Here is a 16922-nt window from a genome sequence, read left to right as displayed (position 1 = left end):
GGTAGGAACCACACATGCAGAGATCATACATTTCACCATTCTGCGTCTCACAAAGACACGGCGGTTGGAACCAAAAATCTCACATTTGGACTCATCAGACCAAAGGAATTTTTTCCACTGGTCTTATGTCATTGTTCGTGTTTCTTGGCCCAAGCAAGTCTCTTCTCTTCTTGGTGTCCTTTAGTAAGTGTTTCTTATGCAGCAATTCGACCTGAAGGCCTGATTCACTACAGTCTCCCTGAACAGTTGATGTTAGATGTGTCTGTTACTTGAACTCGTGGAAGCTTTATTTGGGCTGCAATTTCTAGAGGCTGGTAACTCTAATGAACTTATCCCGCAGCGAGGTAATCTGGGTCTTCCTTTCCTGTGGTGGTCCTCATGAAAGCCAGTTTCATCATACGCGCTGGATTGTTTTTGCGACTGCACTTGAGGAAACTTTAAAAGTTCTTGGACATTTTCCGGATTGACTGACCCTCATGTCTTAAGTATATGCACTGTCGTCTTCTCTTGGGCTTATTTGAGCTGTTCTTGCCATAATATGGATTTGGTCTTTTATTCAAATAGGGCTATCTTCTGTATACCACCCCTAACTTGTCACAACACAACTGATTGGCTCAAAACACATTAAGAAGAAAGAAATTCCACAAATTAACTTATAACAAGGCACCCTGTTATTGAAATGCTTTCCAGGTGACTACCTCATGAAGCTGGTGAGAAAATGCCAAGAGTTGTGCAAATTTATTTTTGATGTCTTCACTATTATTCTACAAGTAGAAAAATTAAAAATAAATAAAAACCCTGGAATGAGTAGGTGATGGTTCCAAACTTTTGGTGGTACTGTAGCTGTGGGTCAAAGGTCACCAAACACCACAGCTCTAGTCACTCACCCTGCAGTCCCCCGAAGATGTCCTTGACGTCATGAAATATGTCTCCCCCTGACTTGGGGTGGTGACACCCAGCTCGGCGTTAGCACAGCGCTCCGATGCCGTGATGATGCCGGTGACAATCCACACGATCAGCGCCAGACCCACTGAGCTAGCATTCTCCATCACGCCCTTAGGGCTGACAAAGATCCCGAGGCCGATGATATTACCTGTGAATAGAGAGAAAAGAGGGGGATGGTTATTCATGTGACACAACAGTTATTTGAGACCTGAGGAGAAAGGGAAGATTATTAGTGTGCACACCAGTGTCATTCATAAGCTGGAAGAGCTGAAAGGGGGGTGGAACTTTTAATAGAAGTGAGAACATCTGACTTGCCTAGCTAAATAGGTGTTAAATGAAAAAATAAAAAACATTGTTCCACCACCTAATGATATGAGGGGAGAGGGGACCGTTATCAATGGACACCAGCATCTGTCACAGGTGCAAATCGGAGCTCAATTTGGGGGAGTGGAACAGAGGTGAAACAATGAGAGGGATTCTTCAATATGTGTAACAAAGCACAGTTTCCACCTCCTACAGAATCCCTATTCCAACCTTGAGTGTTAATCTACCACTGAGTATACACAGACATTTGGAACACCATGCTCCTTCCATGACATGAAGACTGACCAGGGAATCCAGGTGAAAGCTATGGATCCCTTAACGAGGTCCCACTTTGATGGGCTGACGTTTTACATGCTCCTAACCAACTGTGCTATTTTGTATTTTTTTGCGTTTTTTGTAACTTATTTTTTAAACTTATTTTGTACATAATGTTGCTGCCAACCGTCTCTTATGACCGAAAATAACTTGTTGACATTCAGAACAGCGATTACTCACCACGAACTGGAAGAAGCTTTTTCCTTAACGAGTCCGACGAGAAGGATATACTGCTCTCCCGGAAAACAGGCCCGATCCCCTTATTTGCTGAAGAAAAGACGAAGGAAAAGGGGGAGGGCGTTGTAAGACGAGGGGTGGGGGTGTGTCTTTTGTCAATAACAGCTGTTGCGGCGATGTCCTAATATTAAAAGAGTCTCGAGGATGATGCTTGAGGTAGAGTACCTTATGATAAGCTGTAGACCACAATATCTACCAAGAGAGTTCTCATCTATATTATTCGTAGCTGTCTATTTGCCACCATAGACCGATGCTGGCACTAAGACCGCACTCAARCAACTCTATAAGGCCWTAAGCAAACAAGAAAATGCTCATCCAGAAGCGGCYCWCCTAGTGGCCYGGGACTTCAATGCAGGCAAACTTAAATCAGTTTTACCAAATTTTTACCTGCATGTCACATGTGCAACCAGAGGGGAAAAACTCWWTACCACCTTTACTCCACACACAGAGACGCATACAAAGTTCTCCCCCGCCCTCCATTTGGCAAATATGACATTAATTCTATCCTCCTGATTCTTGTTTACAAACAAAAACTAAAGCAGGAAATACCTGTGACTCACTCAAAGTGGAAGTGGTCAGATGACGAGGATGTTTCGCTACAGGACTGTTTTGCTAGCACAGACCAATGGCATTGAGGAGTATACCACCTCAGTCATCGGCTTCATCAATAAGTTCATCAACGACGTCGTCCCCACAGTGACCGTACGTACATATCACAACCAGAAGCCATGGATTACAGGCAACATCCGCATCCAGCTAAAGGCTTGAGCTGCCGCTTTCAAGGAGCGGGACACTAATCCGGACATATATAAGAAATCCCGCTATGCCCTCAGACGAACAATCTAACAAGACAAGCGTCAATACAGGATTAAGATTGAATCCTACTACACCGGCTCTGACAATCGTCGGATGTGGCAGAGCTTGAAAACTATTACGGACTACAAAGGGAAACCCACACGCGAGCTGCCCAGTGACGTGAGCCTACCAGACGAGATAAATGCCTTTTATGCTCGCTTCGAGGCAAGCAACACTGAAGCGTGCACGAGAGCACCAGCTGTTCTGGATGACGGTGTAATACCGCTTTCGGTAGCTGATGTGAGCAAGACCTTTAAACAGGTCAACATTCACAAAGCCGCGGGGCCAGACAGATTACCAGGACATGTCCTCAAAGCATGCACGGACCAACWGGKAAGTGTCTTCACTGACATTTTCAACCTCTCCCTGACCGAGTCTGTAATACCTACATGTTTCAAGCAGACCACGAAGGTAACCTGCCTAAATTATTACCACCCCATAGCACTCACATCGGTAGCCATGAAGTGCTTTGAAAGGCTGGTCATGGCTCACATCAACAGAATCCTCCCGGATACCCTAGTACCACTGCCGTTCGCTTACTGCCCCAGATCCACAGATGACGCAATCTCAATCGTACTCCACACTTCCCTTTCCCAACTGGACAAAAGGAACACCTATGTGAGAATGCTGATCATTGACTACAGCTCAGCGTTCAACACCATAGTGCCCATGAAGCTCATCACTAAGCTAAGGACCCTGGGACTAAACACCTCCCTCTGCAACTGGATCCTGGACTTCCTGGCTGGTCGCCCCCAGGTGGTAAGGGTAGGCAACAACACATCTGCCACTCGGATCCTCAACAATGGGGCCCCTCAGGGGTGTGTACTTAGTCCTCTCCTGAAAAGATTTGGCATGGGTCCCCAGATCCTCAAAAAGTTCTACAGCTGCACCATCGAGAGCATCCTGACCGGTCAGATCACCGCCTAGTATGGCAACTGCTTGGCATCTGACCGTAAGACGCTACAGAGGTACGGCCTAGTACATCACTGSGGCCAAGCTTCCTGCCATCCAGGACCTATATAATAGGCGGTGTCAAAGGAAAGCCCATAAAATTGTCAGAGACTCCAGTCACCCAAGTCATAGACTGTTCTCTCTGCTACCGCACGGTAACCGGTACCAGAGCGCCAAGTCTAGACCAAAAGGCTTCCTGAACAGCTTCTACCCCAAACCATAAGACTGCTGAACAATTAATCAAATGGCCACCGGACTATTTACATTTACCCCCCCCCCCCCCCCCCACCCTTTGTTTTGTACACTGCCTGCGACTCGCTGTTTATTATCTATGCATATTCACTTCACCCCTACCTACATATACAAATTACCTCTAACCTGTACCCCCCACACTGACTCGGTACCAGTACCCCCTGTATATAGCCTCGTTATTGTTATGTTATTGTGTTACTTTTTATAATTTTTTACTTTAGTTTATTTGGTAAATATTTTCTTCACTCTTCTTGAACTGCACTGTTGGTTTAGGGCTTGTAAGTAAGCATTTCACGGTYAGGTCTACKCTATTCGGCGCATGTGACAAATAAAATTTGATTTGATTTGATAAATCCACTTCAATCAGTGCAGACGAAGGGGAGGAGACCGGTTAAAMAAGGATTTTTAAGCCTTGAGACAGTTGAGAAATGGATTATGTAGGTGTGCCATTCAGAGGGTGAATGGGCAAGACAAAAGATTTAAGTGCCTTTGAATGGGGTGTGGTAGTAGGTGTCAGGCGCACTGGTTTGTGCCAAGAACTCTGGCTGTGCAATGGGGGATGCAACTAAATATTAGGAAGGTGTATTCCTAATATTTTTTACACTCAGTGTATATCACTGAGAGACCACCCACTGGGCACACACTGGTTGATTCAACATTGTTTACACGTAATTTCAATAAAATGACGTTAAACCAATGTGGAATAGACATTGAATTGACATCTGTGCCCAGTGGGAGTACTCTGTTACCATGCCCATGGGGAAGAGTAAGCTTTGCACCAGAGGCCGTTAAGGCCCCTCATTGCTCCGCCTCTCAGTTCTAATGAGAGTGTGTGGAAAGAGGAGGAGAGAAAAACAGAACAATGGGAGATTAACATTGGTGTAGTGCAAAATGGATGAGGGAAAAAGAATGGTGGCAGAGAGAAAATTGGACAAAGGAGACAGAGAGAGAGACAGACAGAGAGCGAGAGAGACGGCGAGACAGAGAGAGATAAAGAGAGAGACAGAGAGATAGAGAGAAAATGTTGTTTCAAAAGCAATGAGCAGCCCGCCAGCAGACAGAGTCGGAACGCAATGTGCTGAGTGAGCACTGAGGATGAGGAGTCATGGAGAGAGAGACTGAGGGAGAGAGAGGGAGAGAGAGAGAAAGAGGGGGAGAGGGGTTACAGAGTACAATGAGGAACGAGAGGCCCGTGTGTATGAGTGTGTACTAGAGAGGAGCCACCACTACATCTGAACATCAGAACAATGCACTGACAGCCTCTATAAGCATCAGACTGTCAGTCAGTTTATAGAGCAAGGAAACARGAAAGAGACTGTGTGTGTGRSRSTYTYRGRGTGTGTGTGTGTGTTTCTGGTTCAGACAGGTTCACTACTCGCGCTCCATCAAAGATCTGACAAAGCAGTAGGGATCAGAGGTCAGGGGTTGAGAATCAGAACGCTGACTGATTGGCTCATAAACATTGACAGCCAATAGGGCTTCAGGGCCAAAGGTTATATGTTAGAGCTTGCAGTCAGAGCTGAGTGTGGAGAATTTAAAGTTCAAAGTCAAAGATATTGATAATGTTTGAGATTTTAATGTGCTAGTGGTGTAGTTTGATGAGGGTTTGCGTGTGTCTGTGTGTGTGTGTGTGTGTGTGTGTGTGTGTGTGTGTGTGTGTGTGTGTCATATGTTCTCTTTCACTTCAACATTTCTCTACACGTGCAGTACCAGTCAGAAGTTTGGACACACCTACTCATTCAAGGGTTTTTATTTATTTTTACTATTTTCTACACTGTAGAATAATAGTGAATGAATCAAAACTTTGAAATAACACATATGGAATCATGTAGTAACCAGAAAAGTGTTAAACAAATCAAAATGTATTTTAGATTTTAGATTCTTCAAAGTAGCCACCCTTTGCCTTGATGAAAGGTTTGCACACTTTTGGCATTCTCTCAACCAGATTAATGAGGTAGTCACCTGGAATGCATTTCAATTAATAGGTGTGCCTTGTTAAAAGTTAATTTGTGGAATTTCTTATCTTCTTAAAGCGTTTGAGCCAATCAGTTGTGTTGTGACAAGTTAGGGGTGGTATACAGAAGATAGCCCTATTTGGTAAAAGACCAAGTCCATATTACGGCAAGAACAGCTCAAATAAGCAAAGAGAAACAACAGTTTATGACATGAAATTCAGTCAAAAACTTTGAAAAACGTTGTTGCAGCGGTCTAAGGCACTGCATCTCAGTGCTAGAGGCATCACTACAGACCCTGGTTCGATTCCAGGCTGTATCACAATTGGCRGTGATTGGGAGTTCCATAGGGTGGTGCACAATTTTCCCAACAGCGTTAGGGTTTGGCCGGGGTAACCCGTCATTGTAAATAAGAATTTCTTCTTAACTGATTTGCCTAGTTAAATAAAGGTTAAATTAAAATAAAGGTTAAATTGCAGTCACAAAAACCATCAAGCGCTGTGATGAAWCTGTCTCTCATGAGGACTACCACAGGAAAGGAAGACCCAGAGTTACCTCTGCTGCAGAGTACAAGTTCATTAGAGTTACCAGCCTCAGAAATTGCAACCCAAATAAATGCTTCACAGTAACAGACAGTAACAGTAACAGAGTTCCAGTAACAGACACATCTCAACATCAACTGTTCAGAGGAGACAGCGTGAATCAGGCCTTCATGACACCAAMAAGAAGAAGAGACTTGCTTGGGCCAAGAAACACGAGCAATGGACATTAGATCGTTGTAAATCTGTCCTTGGGTCTGATCAGTGCAAATGTGATATTTTTGATTCCAACCGCCGTGTCTTTGTGAGACGCAGAGCAGGTGAACGGATGATCTCTGTATTTGTGGTTCCCACCGTGAAGCATGGAGGAGGAGGTGTGATGGTGTAGCGGTGCTTTGCTGGTGACACTGTCTGTGATTTATTTAGAATTCAAGGCACACTTAACCAGCATGGCTACCACAGCATTCTGCAGCACTACGCCATCCCATCTGTTTTGCGTGTTAGTGGGACTATCATTTATTTTTCAACAGGACAATGGACACCTCCAGGTTGTGTAAGGGCTATTTGACCAAGAAGGAGAGTGTTGGAGTGCTGCATCAGATGACCTGGCCTCCACAATCACCTGACCGCAACCCAACTGAGAAGGTTTGGGATGAGTTAGACAGCAGTGACAGAAAAGTAGCCAAAAATTGCTCAGCATATGTGGGAACTCATTCAAGARTGTTMGAAAAGCATTCCAGGTGAAGCTGGTTGAGAGAATGCRAAAGCTTTCATCAAAGCTTTCATCAAYGCAAATGGTGGCTGCTTTGAAGAATCACAAATGTAAAATATATTTTGATATGTTTAACACTTTTTTGGTTACTACATGATTCCTTATGTGTTATTTCATACATACAATGTAGAAAATAGTAAAAATGAAGAAAAACCCTTGAATGAGTAGGTGTGTCCAAACTTTTGACTGGTACTGTATGTACATATCACATGTGCAGTGTCTAGCCTAAACCCCTCTCCTCTATTATTCCTTAGCAAGGTTAACTTAGTGGGCGAAAGGTAAAAGCATGATAAATCTCAACCTTGACAAAAGCAAGTGACTGCTCCAAGATAGTTGACTCCAGTGGTCTTTGGTACTCTGCTGTATGAGCAGTGACTGTGTCGGCTTTATAATGCATCAGGTCAGCAACTTTGTGTGTGACACTGATGATAAGACAATGAGGAGACTGGGTTAGGTTATAGTGTCACTGGTGAGCTGGTGAGAGCAGTGTAAAAGAGACTGGTTTAGACTGGTTAAACTACGGGACACCTTATCTGTGGGATGAGCTTCTAGTTTCCCTATTCGGAATGTGTGTGTGTCTGTGTGTGAAGGGTGCAGAGTGCTGACTGAAGTGGAACACACATGCATACACGCACACACACACGCATGCACGCATACGCACACCGATTCACACACACGCACGCACACTCACTTTCGCCCTGCTTCCCCTTTGTGTGAATTGTACCGGATAGGAACACCCCTGATGCACACACAACCATGCACACACACACTCACTCACACACATACGCACACACACACACATTTCTTGTTCTCTCTGTCTACCTGCTTCCACTTCCTGCTTCCTGTTCTCACTTTCCCCCTGGTGCCCTTTGTGTGAACTGTACGAGAAAGAAACATCCCTGACACACTCTGACACAATGCTCCAGAACGGGCGGTTTTCCTCTCTCCTCTTCCCTCTTTCCCTCCTCTCATCCTCCAGGGTGAGTTCCCTTCCTACCTCTGATACCAAGGCTGCGATTCTCCACCCTTCTCCAAATAAAGTAGTGCACTATGTAGGGAATAGGGTGCATTTGGTAAGTAAGCCTCGTCCATGACTTGAACAGCTTTGTCTGAGCTTTAGGCCTACTACTGTAGCTTCGTTTTAAGGTCAGTGATGTTTTGGCTATATTCTCCTGGAGATTACACATGTTGCGTTTGGCTCTTACCTGCTCTGGTGCTTCCAGAGATTATCCACCCTTTTCAAGAAGTGTGCGGCTGCACACTCCCCGTCATAGATTTAACAATGGCGGAAACTACCTCCAGCCAATGTCTACACCAATCCTACACTTTTAAATCCATCACGGGAGTGTGCAAGTGCCCACTTTGGAATAGGGTCCCATTTGGGAAGCAGACATTGTTTACTTCAGCTTTCTGATCCCCTTTTCATGAACAATGTGCTGTGTTGTGTGCACTAGTCTACTARTCCTTTAGCAGAAGCAGAGTCCTAACCACAGCTTCCAAGCACCAAGCTATGAGGAACAAACAAACAGCCCAGAAAAACAAAGACTGAGCACAGCTGTAATGTGTACAAGACTATCCAGCCCTCCGACTTAGACTCGGTCCAACCGTGTGCCTACTCAGGCTTTTGCACATGAAATGTAATGATACATATAGTGTCAGCAGCAGTGTAGTACTATGGTGTAGTTTCGGSGAGATCGCTGATGATTGGTGTCAAGGTTGGACTTCTATCCATGTCCTGAGGACTTCAGGAAATGCCTTGGAAATCGGCCACTAGGGGCAACAGTGAGCACTATCACCATCAAGTGGGCTTGGGTTTTGCTTGGGTGTTGTGGACGGGCATCGCGTCATCCCGTGGACACTGTTTTCTATTTTTATTTTACACTATCCAAAACCTTAACCCTTGCTTTAAACATTCAGAATGACTGCCTTAACTTTACCCTTAACTTCTACATTTGATGTTCGGAGAAATAGAACAATACAGAGCAGCAGGAACAACAAAAACGCTTTCAAATTTGAAGTTTGGAGAACGCGGATGAACGTCTAATTCTGTAGTGAGAGCTTGTTGGTAGTTTTGCATTTTCCCCATTAATGGTTGAGTTTAGGATTGGGGCCATAGGCTTGGACATTGTCCAACCTCTCCGAGGACACACACACACACACACACACACACACACACACACACACACACACACACACACACACACACACACACACACACACACACACACACACACACACACACACACACACACACACACACACACACACACACACTCACACACATCACTCACAGGTGCATGCATGTACATTCACATAATACACACACACACACACACACACACACACACACACACACACACACACACACACACACACACACACACACACACACACACACACACAATCACACACACACACACACACACACACACACACACAACACACACACACACACACACACCACAAAATCTAGGAGGAGGAGGAGGAGGAGTAAGTGAAGAATGCAGTGAGCTACTGCAATCCCCATCATCCATCCGCCTGACTGTGACTCCTGCCACCTGACTCTGAGCTCTCCTGATTGCATTGCTTTGATTAGGCCTCCTCGCCCACCTCACCCTCCTCACCCATCTCAGTCCTCACCCACCTGCCCGTTTCCTTTCCCTTTCATCCCAGTCCAAAACACCTCACCCTTCTCAGTGTTCACCCTCCTCGCCCACCTCACCCTCCTCACCCATCTCAGTCCTCACCCACCTGCCCGTTTCCTTTCCCTTTCATCCCAGTCCAAAACACAGTCCAAAACCATAGAGATGATGATGATTTCCCCTACTGTCACCCTAACTATGTCTGAAATGACACCCATAGTGCACTACTTATACCCGATATAATGCACTACCTATACTGATATACTGCACTACTTATACTGATATAGTGCACTACTTATACTGATTTAGTGCATAACTTATAACCATATAGTGCACTACCATAAACGCTATGAATAGAAGCCATAGAGGTCTCACAGGCTACATAAGCTAAGCCAGCTCAGCTAATAAAACAGCAGTATCACCTCAGGAATCTTAGTTCCTCCAAATCTGCAAAAGTTCACTTCTGATCCCAGCTTTGCGTGGAGGTGGGGAGAGGGGGGGTGGGCTGAAGAAGGGGGTGGAGGTGGACTTGAAGGAAAATAGGTGTACCTTAAGCTCATAAAGAACTCCCTCAGCCCACTTTGAGGAAACTCAGCGAAGCAGACAGAGAACAAAGGGAAGAGTTTGAACATGGCAGTTTGAGTTCAGTGATCTGACGATAAGGCCTCTCACGTGAGATAGGAGGAGAGATCAGGGTCATTTTCATTTGGCACCAAACGAACAGAAGAAAACAGGGAGGGGCACTGTCTGAACTTATCCAATAAGAAACGGCCCTTTTTGTATTATGTTGCAAAACCTTGTGCTATGGTGTAAATTAAAAAAATAAAATAAAAATCTTTCACCTTTTTTTAACCAGGTAGGTCAGTTGAGAATAAGTTCTCATTTACAACTGCAACCTGCCCAAGATAAAGCAAAGCAGTGCGACAAAAACAACAACACAGAGTTACACATCAACAAACGTACAGTCAATAACACAAAATAAAATAAAAAAATAAAGATCTATGTGCAGTGTGTGCAAATGTAGAAGAGTAGGGAGGTAGGCAATAAATAGGTCATAGAGGCGAAAATAATTACAATTTAGCATTAATACTGGAGTGATATATGTGCAGATAATGATGTGCAAGTAGAGATACTGGGGTGCAAAAGAGCAAGAGGGTAAGTAATAATATGGGGATGAGGTAGTTGGGTGTGCTATTTACAGATTGGCTGTGTACAGGTACAGTGATCGGWAAGACYCTCTGACAGCTGATMCTTAKAGTTAGAGAGGGAGATATAAGACTCCAGCTTCAGAGATGTTTGGAATTCGTTCCATTCATTGGCAGCAGAGAACTGGAAGGAGAGGCGGCCAAAGGAAGTGTTGGCTTTGGGGACGACCAGTGCAATATACCTGCTGGAGCGCCTGCTACAGGTGGGTGTTGCTATGGTGACCAGTGAGCTGAGATAAGGCGGGGCTTTACCTAGCAAAGACTTATAGATGACCTGGAGCCAGTGGGTTTGGCGACGGATATGTAGTGAGGGCCAGCCAACGAGAGCAGACAGGTCGCAGTGGTGGGTAGTATATGGGGCTTGGTGATAAAACGGATGGCACTGTGATAGACTACATCCAGTTTGCTGAGTAGAGTGTTGGGGGCTATTATGTAAATGACATCGCCGAAGTCAAGGATCGGTAGGATAGTCAGTTTTAKGAGGGTATGTTTGTCGGCATGAGTGAAGGAGACTTTGTTGCGAAATAGGAAGCCGATTCTAGATTCAATTTTGGATTGGAGATGCTTAATGTGAGTCTGGAAGGAGAGTTTACAGTCTTACCAGACACCTAGATATTTGTAGTTGTCCACATATTCTAGGTCAGAACCGTCCAGGGTAGTCAAATCAAATCAAAGTTTATTTGTCACTTGCGCCGAATACAACAGTGAAATGCTTACTTACAGGCTCTAACCAATAGTGCAAAAAGGTATTAGGTGAACAATAGGTAAGTAAAGAAATAAAAACAACAGTAAAAAGACAGTGAAAAATAACAGTAGCGAGGCTATATACAGTAGCGAGGCTATAAAAGTAGCGAGGCTACATACAGACACCGGTTAGTCGGGCTGATTGAGGTAGTATGTACATGTAGATATGGCTAAAGTGACTATGTATATATGATGAACAGAGAGTAGCAGTAGCATAAAGTAGTGATGCTAGTCGGGCGGGAGGGTGCGGGCAGCAATCGGTTGAAGAGCATGCACTTAGTTTTACTTGCATTTAAAAGCAGTTGGAGGCCACGGAAGGAGTGTTGTATGGCGTTGAAGCTCATTTGGAGGTTTGTTAGCACAATGTCCAAAGAAGGGCCAGATGTATACAGAATGGTGTCGTCTGCGTAGAGGTGGATCAGAGAATCACCAGCAGCAAGAGCGACATCATTGATATATACAGAGAAAAGAGTCGGCCCGATAATTGAACCCTGTGGCACCCCCATAGAGACTGCCAGAGGTCCGGACAACGGGCCCTCCGATTTGACACACTGAACTCTATTTGAGAAGTAGTTGGTGAACCAGGKGAGGCAGTAATCATTTGAGAAGCCAAGGCTATTGAGTCTGCCGATAWGAATGGGGTGATTGACAGAGTCGAAAGCCTTGGCCAGGTCGATGAAGACGGCTGCACAGTACTGTCTTTTATCGATGGCGGTTATGATATCGTTTAGGACCTTGAGCGTGGCTGAGGTGCACCCATGACCAGCTKASAAACRAGATTGCATAGTGGAGAAGGTACGGTGGGATTCGAAATGGTCGGTGATCTGTTTATTAACTTGGCTTTCGAAGATTTTAGAACGGCAGGGCAGGATGGATATAGGTCTATAACAGCTGATTGCACATGATTTGGAAATTAATGAATACGGCCCAGATGTGTTTGTAAATGAGTGACCGTATCAAGGACACTAGTTTAGGCAAGGTTGGTTCTGGTGATCAACCGCCACTATGGCTGAATGAATATGGATGGTCATAAACATGATCCTTTTAAACATTAATGATTGGGGGTTAAACTATGTGGATTTAACGAATAATTATATTTAAATGATGAAGAATCTATAGACCGAGAGGGAGCAATTCACTACTCTTGTCTCTTCATCTCTTCTGGAATATAAACAACAAAGGCTGTGTCCCAAGTTACCCTATTCTCTATACAGTTCACTACTTTTGACCAGGCCCCAAAGGGTTCTGGTCAAAAGTAGTGCACTATGAAGGGATAGGGTGCCATATGGGTTTTTGAATGCTTCTGTTCCAATGATGGAGAGTCTACTACTTACAGGGCCTTCGGAAAGTATTCAGACCACTTGACCTTTTTCCACATTTTGTTACATTACAGCCTTATTCTAAAATGGATTAAAAAAAWGAAAATCCTCAYCATAAACACAATACCCCATAATGACAAAGCAAAAACAAGTTGTTAGAAATTTTTGCCAATTTATKATTAAAAAAAKKCTGAAATACCTTATTTACATAAGTATTCAGACCCTTTGCTATGAGACTCGAAGTTGAGCTCAGGTGCATCCTGTTTCCATTGATCATCCTTGAGATGTTTCTACAACTTGATTGGAGTCCACCTGTGGTAAATTACATTGATTGGACATGATTTGGAAAGGCACACACCTGTCTGTAAGGTCCCACAATTGACAATGCAAAAACCAAGCCATGTGGTCGAAGGAATTGTCCGTAGAGGTCCGAGACAGGATTGTGACGAGATACAGATCTGGGGAAGGGTATGAAAACACTTCTGCAGCATTGAAGGTCCTTAAGAACACAGAAGCCTCCATCATTCTTAAATGGAAGAAGATCAGAACCACAAAGACTCTTCCTGGAGCTTTGCTGGTGATACTGTCTGTGGTTTGGTTACTACATGATTCCATATGTGTTATTTAATAGTGTTGATGTCTTCACTAGTATTCTACAATGTAGTAAATWGTAAAAATAAAGAAAAACCCTTGAATGAGTAGGTGTGTCCAAACTGTTGACTGTACTGTATGTAAATGTAATATTTCAGTTTTTTWGTTTTTAAAAATAAATTAGCAAACATTTCTAAAAKACGTTGTCATTATGTGGTATTGTGTGTAGATTGATGAGGAAAATATGTTAAATACATTTTAGAATAAGGCTGTAACCTAACAAAATGTGGAAAAAGTCAAGGGGTCTGAATACTTTCCGAAGGCACAGTAGCTCTGGTGATCAGATTTAGTGATCAGATTTAGAAATCATACGTAGCGTAGTTCGCTGGTTACATCGGGTTTCCAATTCTACTGGTAACGTGGGTGTAAATAACTTGTATTTACAAAAAAAGGTCAGTTCAGTCATCTTAATTTACAGTAATGATGGGGATAATGTCATGACAGTTTCGGTTTGCGCTGAAGATCAAAGAGATTATCAAACCAKCTCACAGAGAGATAAAGAATGACCGTTAACTGCTGAAGTGATGCAATAGGCATCAATGATAATTAGCCTTCATTAGAAGKTTAAAAACCTACATTATAAGTTGAAAGTGATCAATAACAAGTAATAGAGTAGGTGACCTTATGCTACTTAACCCAAACCTTGTTCTAGTCTGTGTGAACTCACTATATAAACCTGACTGCAAACCAACTCTCAGCAAACCTGAGCAGCAGTGGTCAGTTACATTTTCTACTAGGCCTATTSATAATTCACATACAATCAAACCTTTGCAAATATACATCAAAATTAGGACATTATATATACCCATTTTATTTTATTTTTTACTTACCAACAATAATTCCGCAAGCGCTCACAAGACCGATCTCTTTCTTCAGAGCCACCCCTCCTTCTCCTGACTCTTTCCCGGACCCGGGGACAGCATCCCCGCCAGACGCCGATGAACATCCTCGTTGCCTTGGTCCGTCCGTCATTTTTCTGATAAGAGTTGTTCAGTCCTCGTTGACACTTGCTGCTGCAGCTGTGCCTGTGGCCGCTCTCAGTTGACAGCTAAAGAGCGCTTGGACGCAGGGGCTCAATTTGCGCTTTGGTAAGACAGCACAAGACACTTCACCCAAAGTMGTCGAAGATGATCAGATACAAGTTATTTTGACTTGTTGCTGTATACTGGTATAGCTATTCAACCCGTAACAAATCGAATGGAGATTTCAGATATTATGGGCACCACACTACACAAATGGGTAATTTATATATACATAAAGTCAGTGCACTTACACTTTATGTAAACTTTGTTTTTAGCTCTGTATCATCGTCATGTTTCTGTTGTCCAGAATGCCAATGTATTTGTTGTTATAATGTTGCACTCGTGCGCTACTTGCGCACTAAGGAATTTTGTCAAATAAAAAAACAAATGCCTAGTTTGCGCTACGGGCAACCACAACAAAACATTAGATGAGATAGCTTTCTATCTCGTTTGACCAGTAATGCGACTAGCACATTTGTGATTTCATTGTGATATKATATATTTTCACTGTTTGACGTCTTATTGAAAATGGCTAAGCAAACAAGTAACACGTATTCAATAGTACATTTAGTGAACAAGAATTGCGTATTCCAGTGACATACTGCGAAAGAAACCTCCTGTCACAAAACAATAGCTTTCACTGCTTCCTTGTTTCCAGGCAAGAGCTCGAGAGACCCGACTAAAGCATCCCTTTTTTTTTTTACTCACAAACAAAACTTGTTGAAAAACACACGGCTGTGTCTTCCCACCCCAAAATCGACCCTCAATAAAAATGTCCTTTCTGGTCTTCAGACACGAGCTGTATCCTTTCCGCTTTGGTTTGACTCAGCAGTGAGCAAGATATTGGGTAAATATACATATCCCTTCATATGAGTACAGTAGGACCGCCCCTTTACCGCTTCTAGCCCGCTCCTCTTCTCTCCACCACTATTTCCTTAGCTTGTTTTCTTCCTTCAGTTCAGCCTGTTCCATATACCCAAACCCTCCTCCCCCATATTCAAGCAATCAGCTGTTCCTTCACCCACCTCTGCTCCATACAGTACACTACCATATCCCCCCCCCCCAAAACACACAGCAAACGTAGTACTACACTGTCTCTCTCTCCACCTTTCTCTCCCTCTCATTCATACGTATTCTTCAAGGTGCAACCAGAGTCTAAGTGTAGCATGTTCACTTGCACCTCTTGTGGAGAGTGAATTTTTCTGACTTCAGGGTGATGAAATTCCACTATGACCTTGTTGTCATTGCACACACAGACTACACACACCATGCACACGCAGACACCCAACACACCGTGCACACTATGAATGCATTTAATGTGTCTCTTGGGTGTGGCTGACGTGCTGCTCTTTGTATCCTTGATTATATGCTGTGTGTGTGTGTGTGTTTGTATGTCAGACCTGGGCAGAAAATAGTTGTCTTTTTCAGTTTATTTGAAAATACCAACTTTTCAAATTCTCGAGGTAGTCGAATATAGTTTATACACAGGACTACCATCAGCTACGGCTGATGACAGGAACAAGTATAAGAAGTAAAAATATATTTATATTTATTTGATGGCTGCCAAATATTTGATGAAGAACCAAAAACTACAACAGTTAGTTGAATTAGTCTAAATATACGAGCATAAGCACATGGTTTMGASGGCTRTWAGKTYTGAATCTTAATATAGCCTARAGCCTAGAATGAAATACACGAGGGARAWGGAATCACCTCTTACGCAGCTTCAAAATGACTAACAAATATATTTRCATAATGWGTGCGACATAAGGTAATACGGTAACGCTTGACATAAAGTTCTTATACTGTACATGTGTAGTAACTTTGTGATTATTACAATAGCAACATTGTAGTTATAGAGGACTTTATAATTGCATAATAATGGAGTTATTACATAAGTGGATTAAGGAACAGTCACTATTCCTATTGTGTACAGTAGTTACAAAAACGCTCCGCTCATTGTTATGCAATTAAAATGCAATTTCCAAAGTATCATGTAACAACATGCTAATAAAACATTGGTCCAAATGTAATTACAGTTTTATTAAAGGCACAATAACAGTTTAATGTTTTTTATTTATACATTTTTTATTTAACCTTTATTTAACTAGGCAAGTCAGTTAAGAACAAATTCTTATTTACGATGAGGGCCTACCAAAAGGCAAAAGGCCTCCTGGGATAAGAAGGGGGCCTGGGA

The 16922-nt window shown here is 43.3% G+C and overlaps 1 protein-coding gene across 1 annotated transcript; it reads right to left on the bottom strand.

Annotated features, from left to right (window-relative positions):
* Nucleotides 1-875: 875 nt before the first annotated feature.
* Nucleotides 876-15707, bottom strand: LOC139022510 (large neutral amino acids transporter small subunit 2-like). The gene is made up of 2 exons (XM_070449567.1): nucleotides 14534-15707; nucleotides 876-1093 (listed from the first exon to the last, which is right to left on the bottom strand). Exons 1-2 carry the CDS (start codon nucleotides 14673-14675, stop codon nucleotides 876-878), a joined length of 360 nt encoding a protein of 119 aa, XP_070305668.1. The 5' UTR covers nucleotides 14676-15707.
* Nucleotides 15708-16922: the final 1215 nt, after the last annotated feature.

The sequence above is a fragment of the Salvelinus sp. IW2-2015 genome, linkage group LG3 (genome assembly GCF_002910315.2).
Source record: "Salvelinus sp. IW2-2015 linkage group LG3, ASM291031v2, whole genome shotgun sequence".
Classification (NCBI taxonomy): domain Eukaryota; kingdom Metazoa; phylum Chordata; class Actinopteri; order Salmoniformes; family Salmonidae; genus Salvelinus; species Salvelinus sp. IW2-2015.
The sequence above is the reverse complement of the archived record's forward strand: the minus strand, read 5'-3'. Positions and strand labels throughout refer to the sequence as shown.